This window comes from Manduca sexta, chromosome 22 (assembly GCF_014839805.1).
Source record: "Manduca sexta isolate Smith_Timp_Sample1 chromosome 22, JHU_Msex_v1.0, whole genome shotgun sequence".
Lineage (NCBI taxonomy): Eukaryota > Metazoa > Arthropoda > Insecta > Lepidoptera > Sphingidae > Manduca > Manduca sexta.
The window spans coordinates 13,195,350-13,209,573 of record NC_051136.1 but is presented as its reverse complement, the minus strand read 5'-3'; the positions used below and the strand labels follow the sequence as shown (position 1 = coordinate 13,209,573).

General features: G+C 34.3%; 1 protein-coding gene across 1 annotated transcript; it reads right to left on the bottom strand.

Annotated features, from left to right (window-relative positions):
- Nucleotides 1-3,082: 3,082 nt before the first annotated feature.
- Nucleotides 3,083-13,834, bottom strand: LOC115442010 (solute carrier family 22 member 3). The gene is made up of 7 exons (XM_030166958.2): nucleotides 13,580-13,834; nucleotides 6,763-6,856; nucleotides 5,892-5,992; nucleotides 5,401-5,552; nucleotides 4,604-5,212; nucleotides 4,159-4,340; nucleotides 3,083-3,909 (listed from the first exon to the last, which is right to left on the bottom strand). Exons 1-7 carry the CDS (start codon nucleotides 13,729-13,731, stop codon nucleotides 3,742-3,744), a joined length of 1,458 nt encoding a protein of 485 aa, XP_030022818.2. The 5' UTR covers nucleotides 13,732-13,834; the 3' UTR covers nucleotides 3,083-3,741.
- Between the last annotated feature and the right edge of the window lie 390 nt (nucleotides 13,835-14,224).

Sequence of the window (14,224 nt, the reverse complement as noted above, 5' to 3'; positions counted from 1 at the left end):
CACGCATTCCAACTCCAGGAGCCAGAGTCATCCGTAGCTGAATTGCCTGAGATTATTATAGATGATTTCGGTGGCGTAGTTGTACTGCATGTGCAACGGCAGCGCTCTGAGGTCCTGGGTTCGAATCCCATGTCGGGTAAAGTGATATTTGGATTTTACTGCTTAGTATCAGCCTGGAGCCTGGAATTCGTACCCGATAAGGCGATAGGCTCGCCCCCTATCTCATCATGGAACGGAACACATTTGGCGAAAAGTGGGTGCCCGGGCTGTGCTTCTGCGTATCCCTTCGGGGATAAATCCGTGAAGTGTGTTTGTTTGTTTTATTTTTTATTATGGATGATTTGACTGTATTATACACCAGCTTTTGCTCGGGGTCTCGCCAGCGTGAATCAGTTTTAATGGGAAGAAGCCCAGCTATATATTTTCCCGGGATAGCAAGTAGCCTATGTAATACTTTAACTATTTTCATTTGGTGTTAAACTATTTCTATGCTAAATTTCTTCGAAACCCATTCGGTAATTTTGGAGTTAGTCACCTTGAAACAGACGCGCCGGGAGACTTTGTTTTATAATATATCAGGATATTGCCGGAGATAGGATTTTTGCATTCGCTTGTATCCGATTCGAAGAAAGAACTAATCAAAACAAGTCATTTGTAAGCATGTCAAAATACTTTGTTCTGACTGGTCCATTTTTGAAATACATCGAAAAATGCGAATGGAATAGAAAATAGCGGTAAGACGGTGACAATTAATCTTAAAAGTGTAATCTGGAGTACAAGTTTACTACAACAAAAGGTTTTGTTATTTATTTTAAGTTCTTAAAAAAATGTTAAGAGCACACATGCATTCTCTTTTACAACCCGCTTGAAACAATCAGCATTTAAAAAAGTAAATGATAAACTAAAGAAATAATACTTTTACAAACAATTATAATCTTTGTGTAACCGTACTTACAAGATAGTTTTATTTGCCATTTTGATAGCATTATTTCTAAAAATAATTATTTTATTTAACTTTTTGTATCCGACTGCCTCAGTGGCATAATTGTGTTGCGTACTTAATGCGACATCGTGCTGAGATTTTTTTTTATTGTATAGGGGGTTCAAATTCAGGGTCACGCAAAGTGATATTGAGTTTTTCTACTCAGCACAACCCCGCAGTTTGTATTTATTTGTCCATGATATAGCGATAGGCTCGCTGCTTATCATATCATGTGACGGAACACATAAACGAAAAGTGGATGCTCTGACTACCCCTTAGGCGATGAAAGTTTATTAAAACGCGATAAAATCAGTTTCATGTGATCATCATCATTGCGTATGGTTTATTATCCTGCATGGATCAAATTTCTAGGTCTAGTTGTCTCAACCAGTTAGCGGCAGGCGTGAGCTCGTGAACCTCAGCTATACCGCCAGGAAAACAGCGAAGCGGACATTCATTCACCACATGGGAAAGGGTTTGATCAGGTGCTCTGCAGTCGCATTGTGGTGACTCCCACAATCCCCATTTGTGTAGGTAAATTTTAATTTTAATTTCATGTAGTTATTAGGAACGTGTTGATCTCCCCGTGTATAGAGCACGGTTGGCATCGCTTTGGGATTAATATTGGAGGACGAGCCGCAGGTGCACGCCACGCCAAATTGAAAATTACTCGGCGACACACTCGCATTTGGCCAGGTTACAACTGAAGATGGTCGCGCAATTACCAACGTATTGCATCGCAATTGTCTCCAGATCGTCTGGGTAATTACTGTAATGGCAATTTATGATGATCTTGGGCTATTTGGTGCTCAATGAATGACCATTTATGTAACGCTGGTAAATGATTTATTTATTGATAAAGCTTGTCAAGAACATAGACACTTGCTTTTAATTAACAATTATATAACTTTACTATCGCATTTATATTTATAACAACATATTAAAAGGAGCATCATTTAATTACAATTCATTTTAAAACGGTATGTACATTTCAAATAAAATAGAATAAAAAATAATAAAACTAAAAAGTGACAACACAAACCAAGTTTTATAATATTGTGTAAAGCTAGGCGATAGATATACTTATAATCTCATAATAATATTTTACTCGGTAAAGAGTAGCACATAGCTACATATGCTTAAAAAATATGACGTGTAACAGGACTTCTATTGTATACGAGTATAAGCATATTTAGGTACTTGTTGAAACTGTATAGTAACAAAGAGTATAAACCAAACAATAACAACCAACGTGAGCTATATTAGCACTGGCATTATGCCGCTTAAAAATAAGTATTGTATACTTCTCTTTGATCGTTGTCTACTCATTACTGTTCTCAATAAAATCTACTCATATTATTTCAATCCAGAGTTATTTCTCTAATAATCCATCAGTACTGTTCAGATTTGATTATATTTAAACGACCAAATACTCATCACAACAACATCTTACACACGGTCATATACAGGCCAGATTTTTGAGATGAAATAATAAGGCCACCTACCTTAATTACTATATCGACAAGAAAACTATTTTAGGAGACTGTCTATAATTTAATAATGAAGATCTGCATTTTTTAGAAATTCAATAGGCTTCCTCATACATTAACATGATTTTCTTTCTTCTTTATTCATTAGTAAGTTCAATTAATACATGTGTCGCTACAAAGGTATACCATGTGAGTATATGACTTCTCTTGTCTACTTTAGTCGTTAGTTGAAGTTTGGTTATTGACTACGCGCAAGCGCCTTGTATAAAACATTAAGGTGGTCGAGCGTAATTTTATTTTACTATTCATGCATATACTCACGCCCTTTCCCATAGAGGTAGGCAGATATTGAGCGCCACATGCTACTTTCTTGACACACAATTTTTACTTCTTCCACATCCATAATTTTATAATGTTTGCTGAAAATTGTAAAATACCTAAACCACGTAGAATACATTCTTGATCCTGGCTCAAATGGCTTGAGGCTAACTTAGAGAAGGAGCATAAAGATGATTTCGTAGTTCTATTAGTTGTATTATAGTAGCAAATAATGTACAGCAAAATGCTTCTTTATTATTTTTTGTCAAGGTTATAGTAATAAAATATATTGTTATTCATGATATAAATTATATAATTAGTTCCACAATGATAACAGACTCACAAAATAGTTACTGGAGTATAAAAAGAATTAGAATAATTGAATAATTTATTTATTTTAACCTTGTTACGTGACGAAATTAAAATAATTCCACATATTCTTATATTAAGTATTTAAATGTAGTAACTGTAGAATATAGTACTCGAAAGTATATAAAACACAATATAAAAAGATACAGCACTCCGCAGTATACTGTCTTTAGAAAGATATAGTCGATAAATTTCCTACCTAGAGCATCATACTGACAGAGGTCTGTTACACCTACGTGACATTTTTTCGCTAATTTCCCAATTCTCTTGCTTTAAATATTTATTACCAAATATTGCAGTACTTCGTTAAAGTATATAAATCCTTATCGCATAATTATTATTATATTAAATACCTATATACTTCAACGAATATTATAGTTCAATTTTACTTGACGAGAGACGGGCATAATTTTTTATGTGCTCATTTAGACAGGTACTTTTTATAACATATCTACTCTTAATAACAATTAGTAACACTTATAACAAAAAGTGTAAAAATTTTATTGCTACAAAAATATCCCTGTATATTTGGAAGTAAAACGGTACAATATCGTTGTTCATTCACAGCCTTCTCTCTCTTCATCAAGATTGATCGGCCATCTTTTTTCCACTCTGGCCCACAATTTCGGCTTCTTTCACTGTATCTGGTAACGGTTCGTTTCCTGTTTCAGGTACTAGGAAGGTGACAGCTCCTCCCACTAACGCTGCGGCGCCGAAGACCAGTGCAGGAAGACCAGTCCAGTAGACCATCTGGAATTTTCAGAATCACGTTTATGTAAAATATGTTCTTAGAGCTAAGTTTGCAACGGTCGATGATATAGAAAGAAGAACAATAGAAAAAAAATAGATTGTTAATAACTAAAACATAAACGAGAAAACTGCGATGCAATTTGAAATTGGGTAGATGTTTATTTTCCTTTAGTTTTTCTCTTAATTCTAAAGTTGTATCCAAATATGTTACATGTACATTAAACTGTTATAAAAGATAAATATCGTTACCAATAACGGAGTCTGCGGCGCTAATATAGATCCTATTCTCCCTAAAGAGGAGCACAGCGCGTGCATAGAGTTTCTTGTATATGTCGGGAATAACTCGGACGTGTAAATATACGTGATGTTGAAGTATATGGAAGACATCAGCTTCCCCAACATGTAGACCACAACGGAGAGCCACGCTAGATCTGTAAGACGGATTATCGGGTTACTGATGAAAAAAGAGTTGAATTGGAAATATGTTATTTGCAAACATCTAGGTATTATCTATCTTTCTTGAAAGAATTAAAAAATTTGGTTTATAACCTACTATAGCATGTAAAAAAGTAGTATTTGTATCTTGGCTCGCATTTTAGTTATCCTGTTCCTAGAACTTCCATCCTTAGATAATCAGGCAAAAATCTTTCAACGACTGGATACAAAAATAATTTACTAGGCAGTTAGTACTTACAATCTGGCAAGAATGGCTGCACCAAACACAGAATTGCTCCCAAAATAAAACTGACAATGAGAGGAATTTTCCTTTTGAAATAGATCAGTATGTACATCACTATGAAACATGCTGGCACATCAACGAGCGATAGCAGTGCGTAGTTAATGTATTTGTTTCCTTGCAAAGACACAGAATTGATCATCATACCATAGTTCACGAAGGTGGAACTACTCCACCATACTATGCATATTAAGCACCTACACAATAAAGTCCTCGATCCAAATGTTATTTTCAGCAGATTTATAAAACCGATTCCTTTATCTTCTTCGCAATAGAGGTTTTCTAGAACTCCTTTGTTTATTTCTAATTTGTTCTTATCTGCTGCTTTCTGAAGGATTTCTATTGCCTTCTCTTTTTTTCCTTTCGTGAGAAGCCATCGAGGGCTTTCATCTATTACGTAAATATACAAAAGGAACAGCAGAGCTGGTGCATAGATGACTCTTAAAACATTTCGCCAGTAGCCTATTCCCCATGCTGCTAATGGGAGAAGCACGCCTCCTAAACAGTATCCCAAACCGCATAGAATGCTGTATGGAACGCGTTTCTTCGTGGCGACAAATTCTATACCTGGTATTAAAAAAATACATTTTAAACATTTTACACAAAATTTTTGTAACAATACTTCGTGTACTAAATAATAACATTAAAGTGAAATTAGTTGTTTTTTTATTGTTTTTTTTTAATTATCGGATATAAATTTCATTGAATTGGTAACTGAATGTTTAAACTAATATTAATTAATGGTAAATACTTACTGAGTACAAAAATAGGTGAACAGATGTCGCCTACAGCCGACTCGATGAATTCAAGGAATATGTACAGCCAGTACCACGGGGAGAAACTCTTTGCCACGCCAAGGACTCCTCCCGTAACTCCAGTCAGGACGAGCGCCTTCTTTCTTCCAAGTCTAACAATACAAATAATATTATATACAGATGAAACGAGAACATCCTTCTAAAGCTGATAGTAAATAATGTGATACTAAAATGCTAACCAATAGCAGCCACAGCACTTCCTTACACAAGAACAATTACTCCAGATCCAATCCAATCCAAATATTTTTTGCAGCTGAACGACCGAAATGACTATGCATAGTATAGAAACCCAGATGTTCTTTGCATACTGTTTAACATGATGTTGCGGTCTTCATGCCAGAGGCTACATTCTTAGTACAGCATAGTGGCTTTCTGAACAGTTCACACCTCTGATTTAACTTCTATTTGTATATTATAATAATATGGCCTACCTATCTGATAGAGGACCAATTACGAGGAGCCCCAGCATATACCCAAGGCTGCGTATGGTGCCGACCAGGGTTCGTTTCCATTCCTGGCACGCTAACTCAAACTGTAAGAGCATGCAATCATAAGTATTCATTTTAAATGACTGGTACGGTGGCGTTGTTGCGTTTTGCGTTACGTACGATTTTCACGCTAAAGTTTTGGATCATTGTTATTGTGTTTTTCTACTCGGTGTGCACTGAGTTTAGATATTTATTAAATGGTAATAAACACGCTCCCCTATTACATGGAATTTTACGTAGCTAGTAAAATAGGGGTGCGGACTGCTGTACAATATTGTCTACGTCTGTATTTAAGGAAGAAATTATGAAGAGGATGAGAAATGAACTAAACCTGGCCTCTAAATACCGGTAAATTAAACAAAATTTATCCCTCCACAAAGAATTTTTTCCCCTCATCCTAGATCCGTATAAATTCTAAAAATACATAGATTATATACTAAACTAAGCGGCGGCGATAGCCTAGTTGGGTGTGGAACGGACTGCCGAGACGAATGTCCGCAGGTTCAAATCCCAAGGGCACACACCTCTGACTTTTCTAAAATCATGTGTGTATTCTTTGTGAATTTATCGTTCGCTTTAACGGTGAAGGAAAACATCGTGAGGAAACCTGCACATCTGAGAAGTTCTCTGTAGGAATTTCGAAGGTGTGTGAAGTCTACCAATCCGCACTAGGCCAGCGTGGTGGACTAAGGCCTAATCCCTCTCAGTAGTAGAGGAGGCCCGTGCTCAGCAGTGGGCAAGGATATAATACAGAGCTGATATTATTATACTAAACTAAATCTTAAGCTAGATTGAAATAGGAAACAGTACATACTTCGGCTACAAACGTGTTTGGATTTTCGTAAACCCACTCTGTGCATGTGGAATCTGCACTGCACGTGTTGTTTCCAAAACTCTCGTCCGCACATCTGAAAATATAATTAATCGATTGGAACTTAGAGTTGAGAATCATCTGTTAAATTTAATATTTAGCAGATTATATATATATGTGCTAATAAAACTAAGTAACTAGTGAAATCCGACGTAGTAACCACAAATTAGGAAACTATTATGACCCATATGTCGACATCCATATTTAGAGTCATCTGATGACATTGGAAGTCGATTGTAATGCGGATCATAATGGGATCATAGCAAAGGACAGGAAATGACCTCTACGCGCTGAGGAAAACAGCGCGGTGTATCGTCACTGTGAGCAGGCTAAACATTAGCATAATAACATACTCTAAAACTATATTAGACTGCCTCGGTGGCGTAGTTGTGTTGCGTTGTGTAGTCACCGTTCTGAGTTCCCAGGTTCGAAACCAGGGTTTCGGTTCAGCAAATCAGTTCATCCAGGGTTTAGTGATTTTGGTTTACCGCTACGTAAAACCCTAGGGTCCGGAATTTGTGCCCGATATGACGATAGGCTCGCCCCCTATCACATCATGGGACAAAATATAGATGGCAAAAGTGGATGCATTGCACCTCAACCGACCATATAGAGGATTAAGGCGTGATGTGTTTATTTTTTGTTATTTAAACAATATTCTTTTAATACTATGTTCGCATCAATAAAAACATGTTAAAGTGATGACATATCGATAACAAGTTTTGTTAAAAATATTCACTGGTTTTAAGAGTGTGAACCGAAACAATATAAAGCAAAAGCCTTTTGTGCACTTTTACAATACAAAAGGTAGCCTAAGTATATTTTTACGACTTGGTCTGCCTGTGTACCAATTTTCATTAAGCGAAGTGATGTTTCGTTATGAAATAAAACCAATATTTAAATCCAACCAGTTTACAAAATACGTAAAAAATTACAGACTTTATAGTATTTTTATATATACACATAAATTGAGTGTTGACATAGTGACTCCTTGAATTTTTTAACGCTTCTTATTTAGATACATACATTATTCGTACATAAATAAAATGTGTTTAACAGAACACCGTCGCAGCTGTTTCATTTATTTGCACGAATATAAATTATTTAAACAAAAATGATATTAATTTATGCGGCTACAAAACATTGGCTATAAACTACAAATCTTTAAAATTTATTAGACAAATTTGTTAATTTGCAAACGTCATTAGCAATTACTAACTAAGTTAATATCGGTTAAAGTTTTTATGATATAAATTTTAATTAATAAGTTTACATTTTAAAGCAATGGAATTATAAATAAAATGCAAAAGTTATGTATAATGTTTTAAAAACACCTTTATAATTAACAAAAACACATATAACTATATAATATGCGCATTTATTTTTTAAGTATAGTCACCAGTCTTTATTTTGAATGTTACTTTTTAAATTTTTAAATATTACGTACCTATGTTTTATTAAGTTTATTTAAGGCGATTTTATTTTACGGATATTAGTTTATTAAAACAAATCATAATATGGTAATGTCAACGTATTATATATTATAGTTCCACTGTTCGGCACGGGTCACCTCTAATCTACGAGTTGAAGTTTTACTGCTTAGTCCACTGCCGACTGTGGATTGGCAACAATATAAATACAAATTATAAATTGTATCATTTGTTCTTTTGTTAATATTATATAGTCATTTTAACATTGCGTTAATAAAAGAAATCACTCATCTTTACCCCTGTTAACATTGTGCCAAAATCATCCAGATATAACAAATATTTTCACCATAAATCAAAGTTTCTGATTTTTTTTATTATTTTATATTTTAGTACGAATATGTTGTAGAGCTGAGTATATTTTTTGATAAAAGTTTTGTTGCCGCTTTTTATCCCCGGAAAAGTATTTATCCCGAAAAAACGTCATCACGCGGGCGGAAGCCTAAATAAATAAATTTTATTTAATGAATTAATTAATCAATAAATTTATTCAATTAATCAATAAATTTTATTCAATTAATTAATCACAGAAAAATTACAGCGTTTTTTTTATAAAAAAAAAAACTGTTATGCGCCAGACGTCATAAAGAAAACGTAACTTATAGATATTATTAAACAAAGTCCCCTTTTCTGTCTGTATGTTATCGATTTTCTCAAAATTTACTAAACGGATTTATATGAAATTTGGTATGGAGATAGTTTAAGAACCTGGACAGGTTATAGGCTTTCTAACCCAGGAAAATATATAACGGGACTTTTATGCCGGAAAACTCCTGCACGCGGGCAAAGCTGCGAACAAAAGGTAGTAAGTAATTTATAATAATGCACCGGCTTTGATTTGCAGACATCTTTTTTGTATTTTGTACTAATAATTGCAAATAAAAATGTGTTGATAGTTACAATGTAGTGAATTTGTTTGGAAGTATCATAAAGTATCAAGTGATGTCTGTATTCAAATGGCACGTCTTGGACATAATGATTTCTGAGGAACGTACGATATAATTATTGTCTATTGTTGCTTTGTCTAATGTCAGTTCTCCATCGCTGAGTAGCACAGTCCTTGAAAAAATAAAACACACACACGCATCAATTCTTTAGCTCCGAAAAGGTAGGCAAAGTTCTTTTTTTAGCCAGTTATGACATTCACTGCAACTATGCGAGCGTAATGTACTAGTATCTAATCTTTTTATTGTATAATAATAATAATAAAAAACAGTCTTGAATTATATAGTGCCTACTGCCTACTGCTGGGCACGGGCCTCCTCTATTACTGCGAAGGTTGAGGCTAAGGCCTATGTGGTGTGTGGTGTATTTATATAATAATAATAATTTTTTATTGTAAATAACAGAATTTGTTTACAATGTCAATGGTTACAAATTACAAACTTATTATAAAAACAAAAGTTAACATATTTGCCAGGGGTACCCAAACTAGGCTAGGCCTGTACCTTGGGATACCAGAAACAATTTAAATATAAAACACAATTAGGTTTTCTATAATTTGTATGCTAGGTGAGCACTAACAGTAAATAAAATTAAATAAATAACAAAATTGAGTGAGGTCAGAACTTCTTTAAAACATAATATGGTAAAAAGGTAGCAAAATAATAATAACTTATAATTTATTTATGATGTTACATAATAATAATAAATAACACAGGCCCACACTGGCCTTATAGCTCTTCACCCTCGAAATATTTAGGGATTCTCAAGTATACAGGTTTCCACGTTTCCTGCCCTTGGGTTTTAAACCTGCGGACATTCGTCTTCGCTTTTTATCAAAAGATGGAACTCCTCTATATCTTAGCCGTTGTCTAAATCGATTTATATCAATGATTACTTTATAATATAATAATTTTATAAATCTACTATTTATCAAATTTAATTGAATGCTCATAAATCGATAAACAAGATATAAGTAAATTATATAAAGCATTTGTCTGTTTGTTCGCTTATCAAGTAAAAATGGCAGAGTATTAACACATGTATTATTCGTCAAAACTTTTGTTAAAATAATATCATTGTCTATAAATAATATGATAATTTGGTAGCAATATAAAAAACTCGCACGGATTGAAGTGTTTGCTTTCTACTCTGGTCATGCCAAAAACCATTTTCCAAATGTAAAGTAGCTATGTTCTATGTAAAAGCGGCGATAGCCTAGTTGGGTGTGGAACGGACTGCCAAGACGAATGTTCGCAGGTTCATATCCCAAGGGCACACGCCTCTGACTTTTCTAAAATCATGTGTGTATTCTTTGTGAATTTATCGTTTGCTTTAACGGTGAAGGAAAACATCGTGAGGAAACCTGTACAACTGAGAAGTTCTCTATAGGAATTTCGAAGGTGTGTGAAGTCTACCAATCCGCACTAGGCCAGCGTGGCCACAGGCTTCTCGGAGTCGCCCCGGTGTGATGTGATACAAAGTAGCAAGATATAAAATGGCTTCCTATTTGCGAATGATTTTGTAGTAGTTACAGTGGTTGGCGTGTTCAAACAAACAAACTCATTAGCTTTATATTATACTATAGATTAAAATGACAAGCCAAAAACATACATTCTAATAACCATCATATTTTTTTATCTGTGTACGGGAAAGTGATTATATCGCAGTCGTTATATGCACTGCAGATACGTGATATGAATATAATTGAAAATATAGTATAGCATTAGACATTAAAAATGGCGGTGCCAATAATGCGCAGGCGCAGGGAGGAAGGCGCCTCTGAGCGGTTACTATAGCACCTATCTACCTATTGTATATAGCTACTCACTTCACCTACATGCATATCATCACGCTTATTCCCTTTGCAGGAGTAAGTAGAGTAACAGACCCGCATTTTGCCAGCTATATTTAGGCTCAAGTAATAAAAGCCTTTTGTCTTTTACCGGGCATGTTTCCAGACTCCGAACTGATACTGAACAGAAAAAACCAATGTAGTGACATTTTCGCGACTTTTCCCAACTTGAGACTCGAACCTGAGACATCAGCCATAGTCGTACGTGTCCTACATTATAACTACGCCATCGAGGCACAGCAGTATTATCCTTGTTTTTGGTATAATTCAGAGATGTATAAAAATGCTTTATTTGAAAATATTCAAAGATGGTACATATTCTACCAATAATACCCATGTAAACAACGCCTTTTTTATGGCTTGCTAAACCTATCGAGTATAATTAAGATAAAAAATGGGAAGATATTTTTTAAATTATTTTACACTCTTTAGGTACTCGCATTAATTAGGTATTAAAAATGGTTGCTTTTATTTACGATAATAGTAGTTATCGAAATAAATCCATTTTATGGATTTCATCGTGAAATCGGCAAGCTGCTATTCGAGGAATTTAAAGGATATGTCAATAATTAAAAAACATCATCTGAAAAAAAAATGCATTAAAATTTTGATAAATATTCTGGATGATACGGAGAAAAATACTTCAGGCTCTACTTCTAGCAGAACAGCGTGCTTATAATACCTTTAAAAGCTATACATTCAAAATAAATGCACATAGAAAAAAATAAACATCATAATATAATATTATTTAATGTCGCTACATTGTGGTCATCGCTAAGAGTTGGAGCATACGACGTTTTTAAACGTGTTTCACACACTCAGTAATTGTGGTACAGTCGGTGTAACTAATCTCAGAACATAAATAAATATAAAATAAAATACTTTATTTATCACGTAGGCGAACAAAGTTGCACTTATGATACGTCAAAACGAAGCATAAGAATAATTATTATTATTTCTAAACAACTATTAAAATTACTTATATAACTATGGACATTTTAAATTAGGGATAAAATTTATAATGAAAACAAGGTACAAATCAAAGTAACTAGCTTGGGCTGGCAGGTAGGGGGAAATGGAGGATAACGCGTCGCGATCCTCACCGGCGAGGACATGAGCCCTAACCTAGCTAACCTACCAGCCTTTCACTAGCTACCTATGTGAAAATTGCTATAAAGTTAGAGTATGCGCGAGTTTAAAACACATGTCGCGTCGTCTGCGCGGACCCTTACAGCCTTCGTGTCCCGGACTCAAATTAGAATAATTTTCTACTCTAATACAAATCATAACTTAGTGATGAATCATATAAATTAATTCACGGTATTTCACATTTGTATTCTCCTTATAAAAATAAATTTAAAACCTAGCAGTGTTTCGGGAAATTCCACCGACCTAAGGAAAGACATAAAAAAGTCGTAGGTGTTTTTGTTACTTTTAACAATGTACATAATAATAAAAACATTTAACCGAATGATTGTAGGAACGATTTAAAGTTGGATATGATACGCTTTACTGCATCTAGTGTCAGTAACCTAACTAGGTTCCTAACTAGGAATGGAACGAACAGCCGAAAGGTTTGCAAGTTCACAACCCGATGCACACACCTCAAACTTTCTCAAGCTATATGTATTAGTTATCAATAAAATAATCCTTCGCTTTAACGACGAACCAAAACATCGTGAAGAAACCTACAACATACCTGAGAATTCAAAGTTTAAATTTGAAGGTATGTTAAATAGTATCGGGAAAAGATTTTCCTTCAAAAAAGTCGGTCTATATATTATGCACCTACAATTCACAAGTTGAGTATACATACATACTCTCATAAATTGGTTGGTTTAACACGCCTAGTAACGCTGATAAAATAGTACATGTTTATTGATGTATTAAAAATATTATATTAGTCATTGACGTATATTTTATAGACACGAACATCCATATAAACGATTTGTTCAAAACCTGAACTAAAATGGCAACCAAAACGACACTGTGATAACATAAATTTATTCACTTGAACAACAAATAATTTTACTTATTTGACTAATATTTTTTATTCTAATCCAAGTTTACACTTAGACTCGAGTTCTTATATCATGAGCGCCACTCCTTACACAACCACAAGCTGTAAATATTGACCATACTAAAGTCAGTTTGAATGGATATCAGTTCAAATCAGTTGAACAAAGTGAATGTTCGGGACGCCAAATCTAGTACGTAGTACATATTATATCGATGGTATTAGTCAATAAATGTCCGTACAAATGGATTAGGTGTAGTCGTTATTTTATAAATCATTCACAATAAATAATGTACAGCCGTGACACCGAACCAAGGTCCACAAAACCTTTCACATTGCAACTGTTAAATACAAATATTTTTAAATGATTCCCATAAGATTTTTAAAGAAACAGAAATCACTCGCAAAAACTGATCATAAACCTTAATTAAGATGTTGAGGAAAGTAAATAAAACTCACCGATATTTCACTTCCTCGGCAGCGAAGATAAAGTTTGAACAATACAAGGCATTAGAAGCGTATGCTAACGCTACAAATAATAATAACTCCCTGTGGTATCTACCAAAAATGGCGAATTTTTGGAGAACATCTTCCAAGTCCGTTGGCTTCATAACTGAAGCAACCAAACGTATGTATGCACGTAGAGACTATAAAAACATTTGCGACCAGCGACCGCGACAAGCGAATTGACAATGACTTGCTGAGACCACACTTGCGTCGTGTTAAGGTTGATTGCTTTGTACTTGATAGTATGAGCCGCAGGTCGGTTGTTCTGTCGCTAAATTCACGTATGTATTCGTGAGTTTGTTTATTTTTTAACGTATTTATCACCACGTGTATGCAGCGCATATGTTTCGTTTATGTTGTTTTTCATAATGACTCAAACATTACCTGCTTTATAAACAGTTTTATTGACTTGGGTTTTGTGATAAGGTTTTGCTTGTGACTTTATTTCATCTTTAATAACAATAGTTATTTCGGAATGATTTAATTCTGTTATTTATTAGAATGGTTAAATGATTGTTTATTTGGCAATACTTTTATGCAAAATAGAAATTACCATTGACTCCTGAAATTATAACCTAATTAATTTGTATTATTTCT

Bases quoted from the DNA above. Each gene is read 5' to 3' on its own strand.
- LOC115442010 (XM_030166958.2), bottom strand. From the start codon at position 13,731: ATGAAGCCAACGGACTTGGAAGATGTTCTCCAAAAATTCGCCATTTTT. The intron at 5,993-6,762 runs GTATGTACTGTT...ATGCTCTTACAG, and splicing joins CAAACACGTTTGTAGCCGAA to TTTGAGTTAGCGTGCCAGGA. The intron at 5,213-5,400 runs GTAAGTATTTAC...TTTTAATACCAG, and splicing joins TTCACCTATTTTTGTACTCA to GTATAGAATTTGTCGCCACG.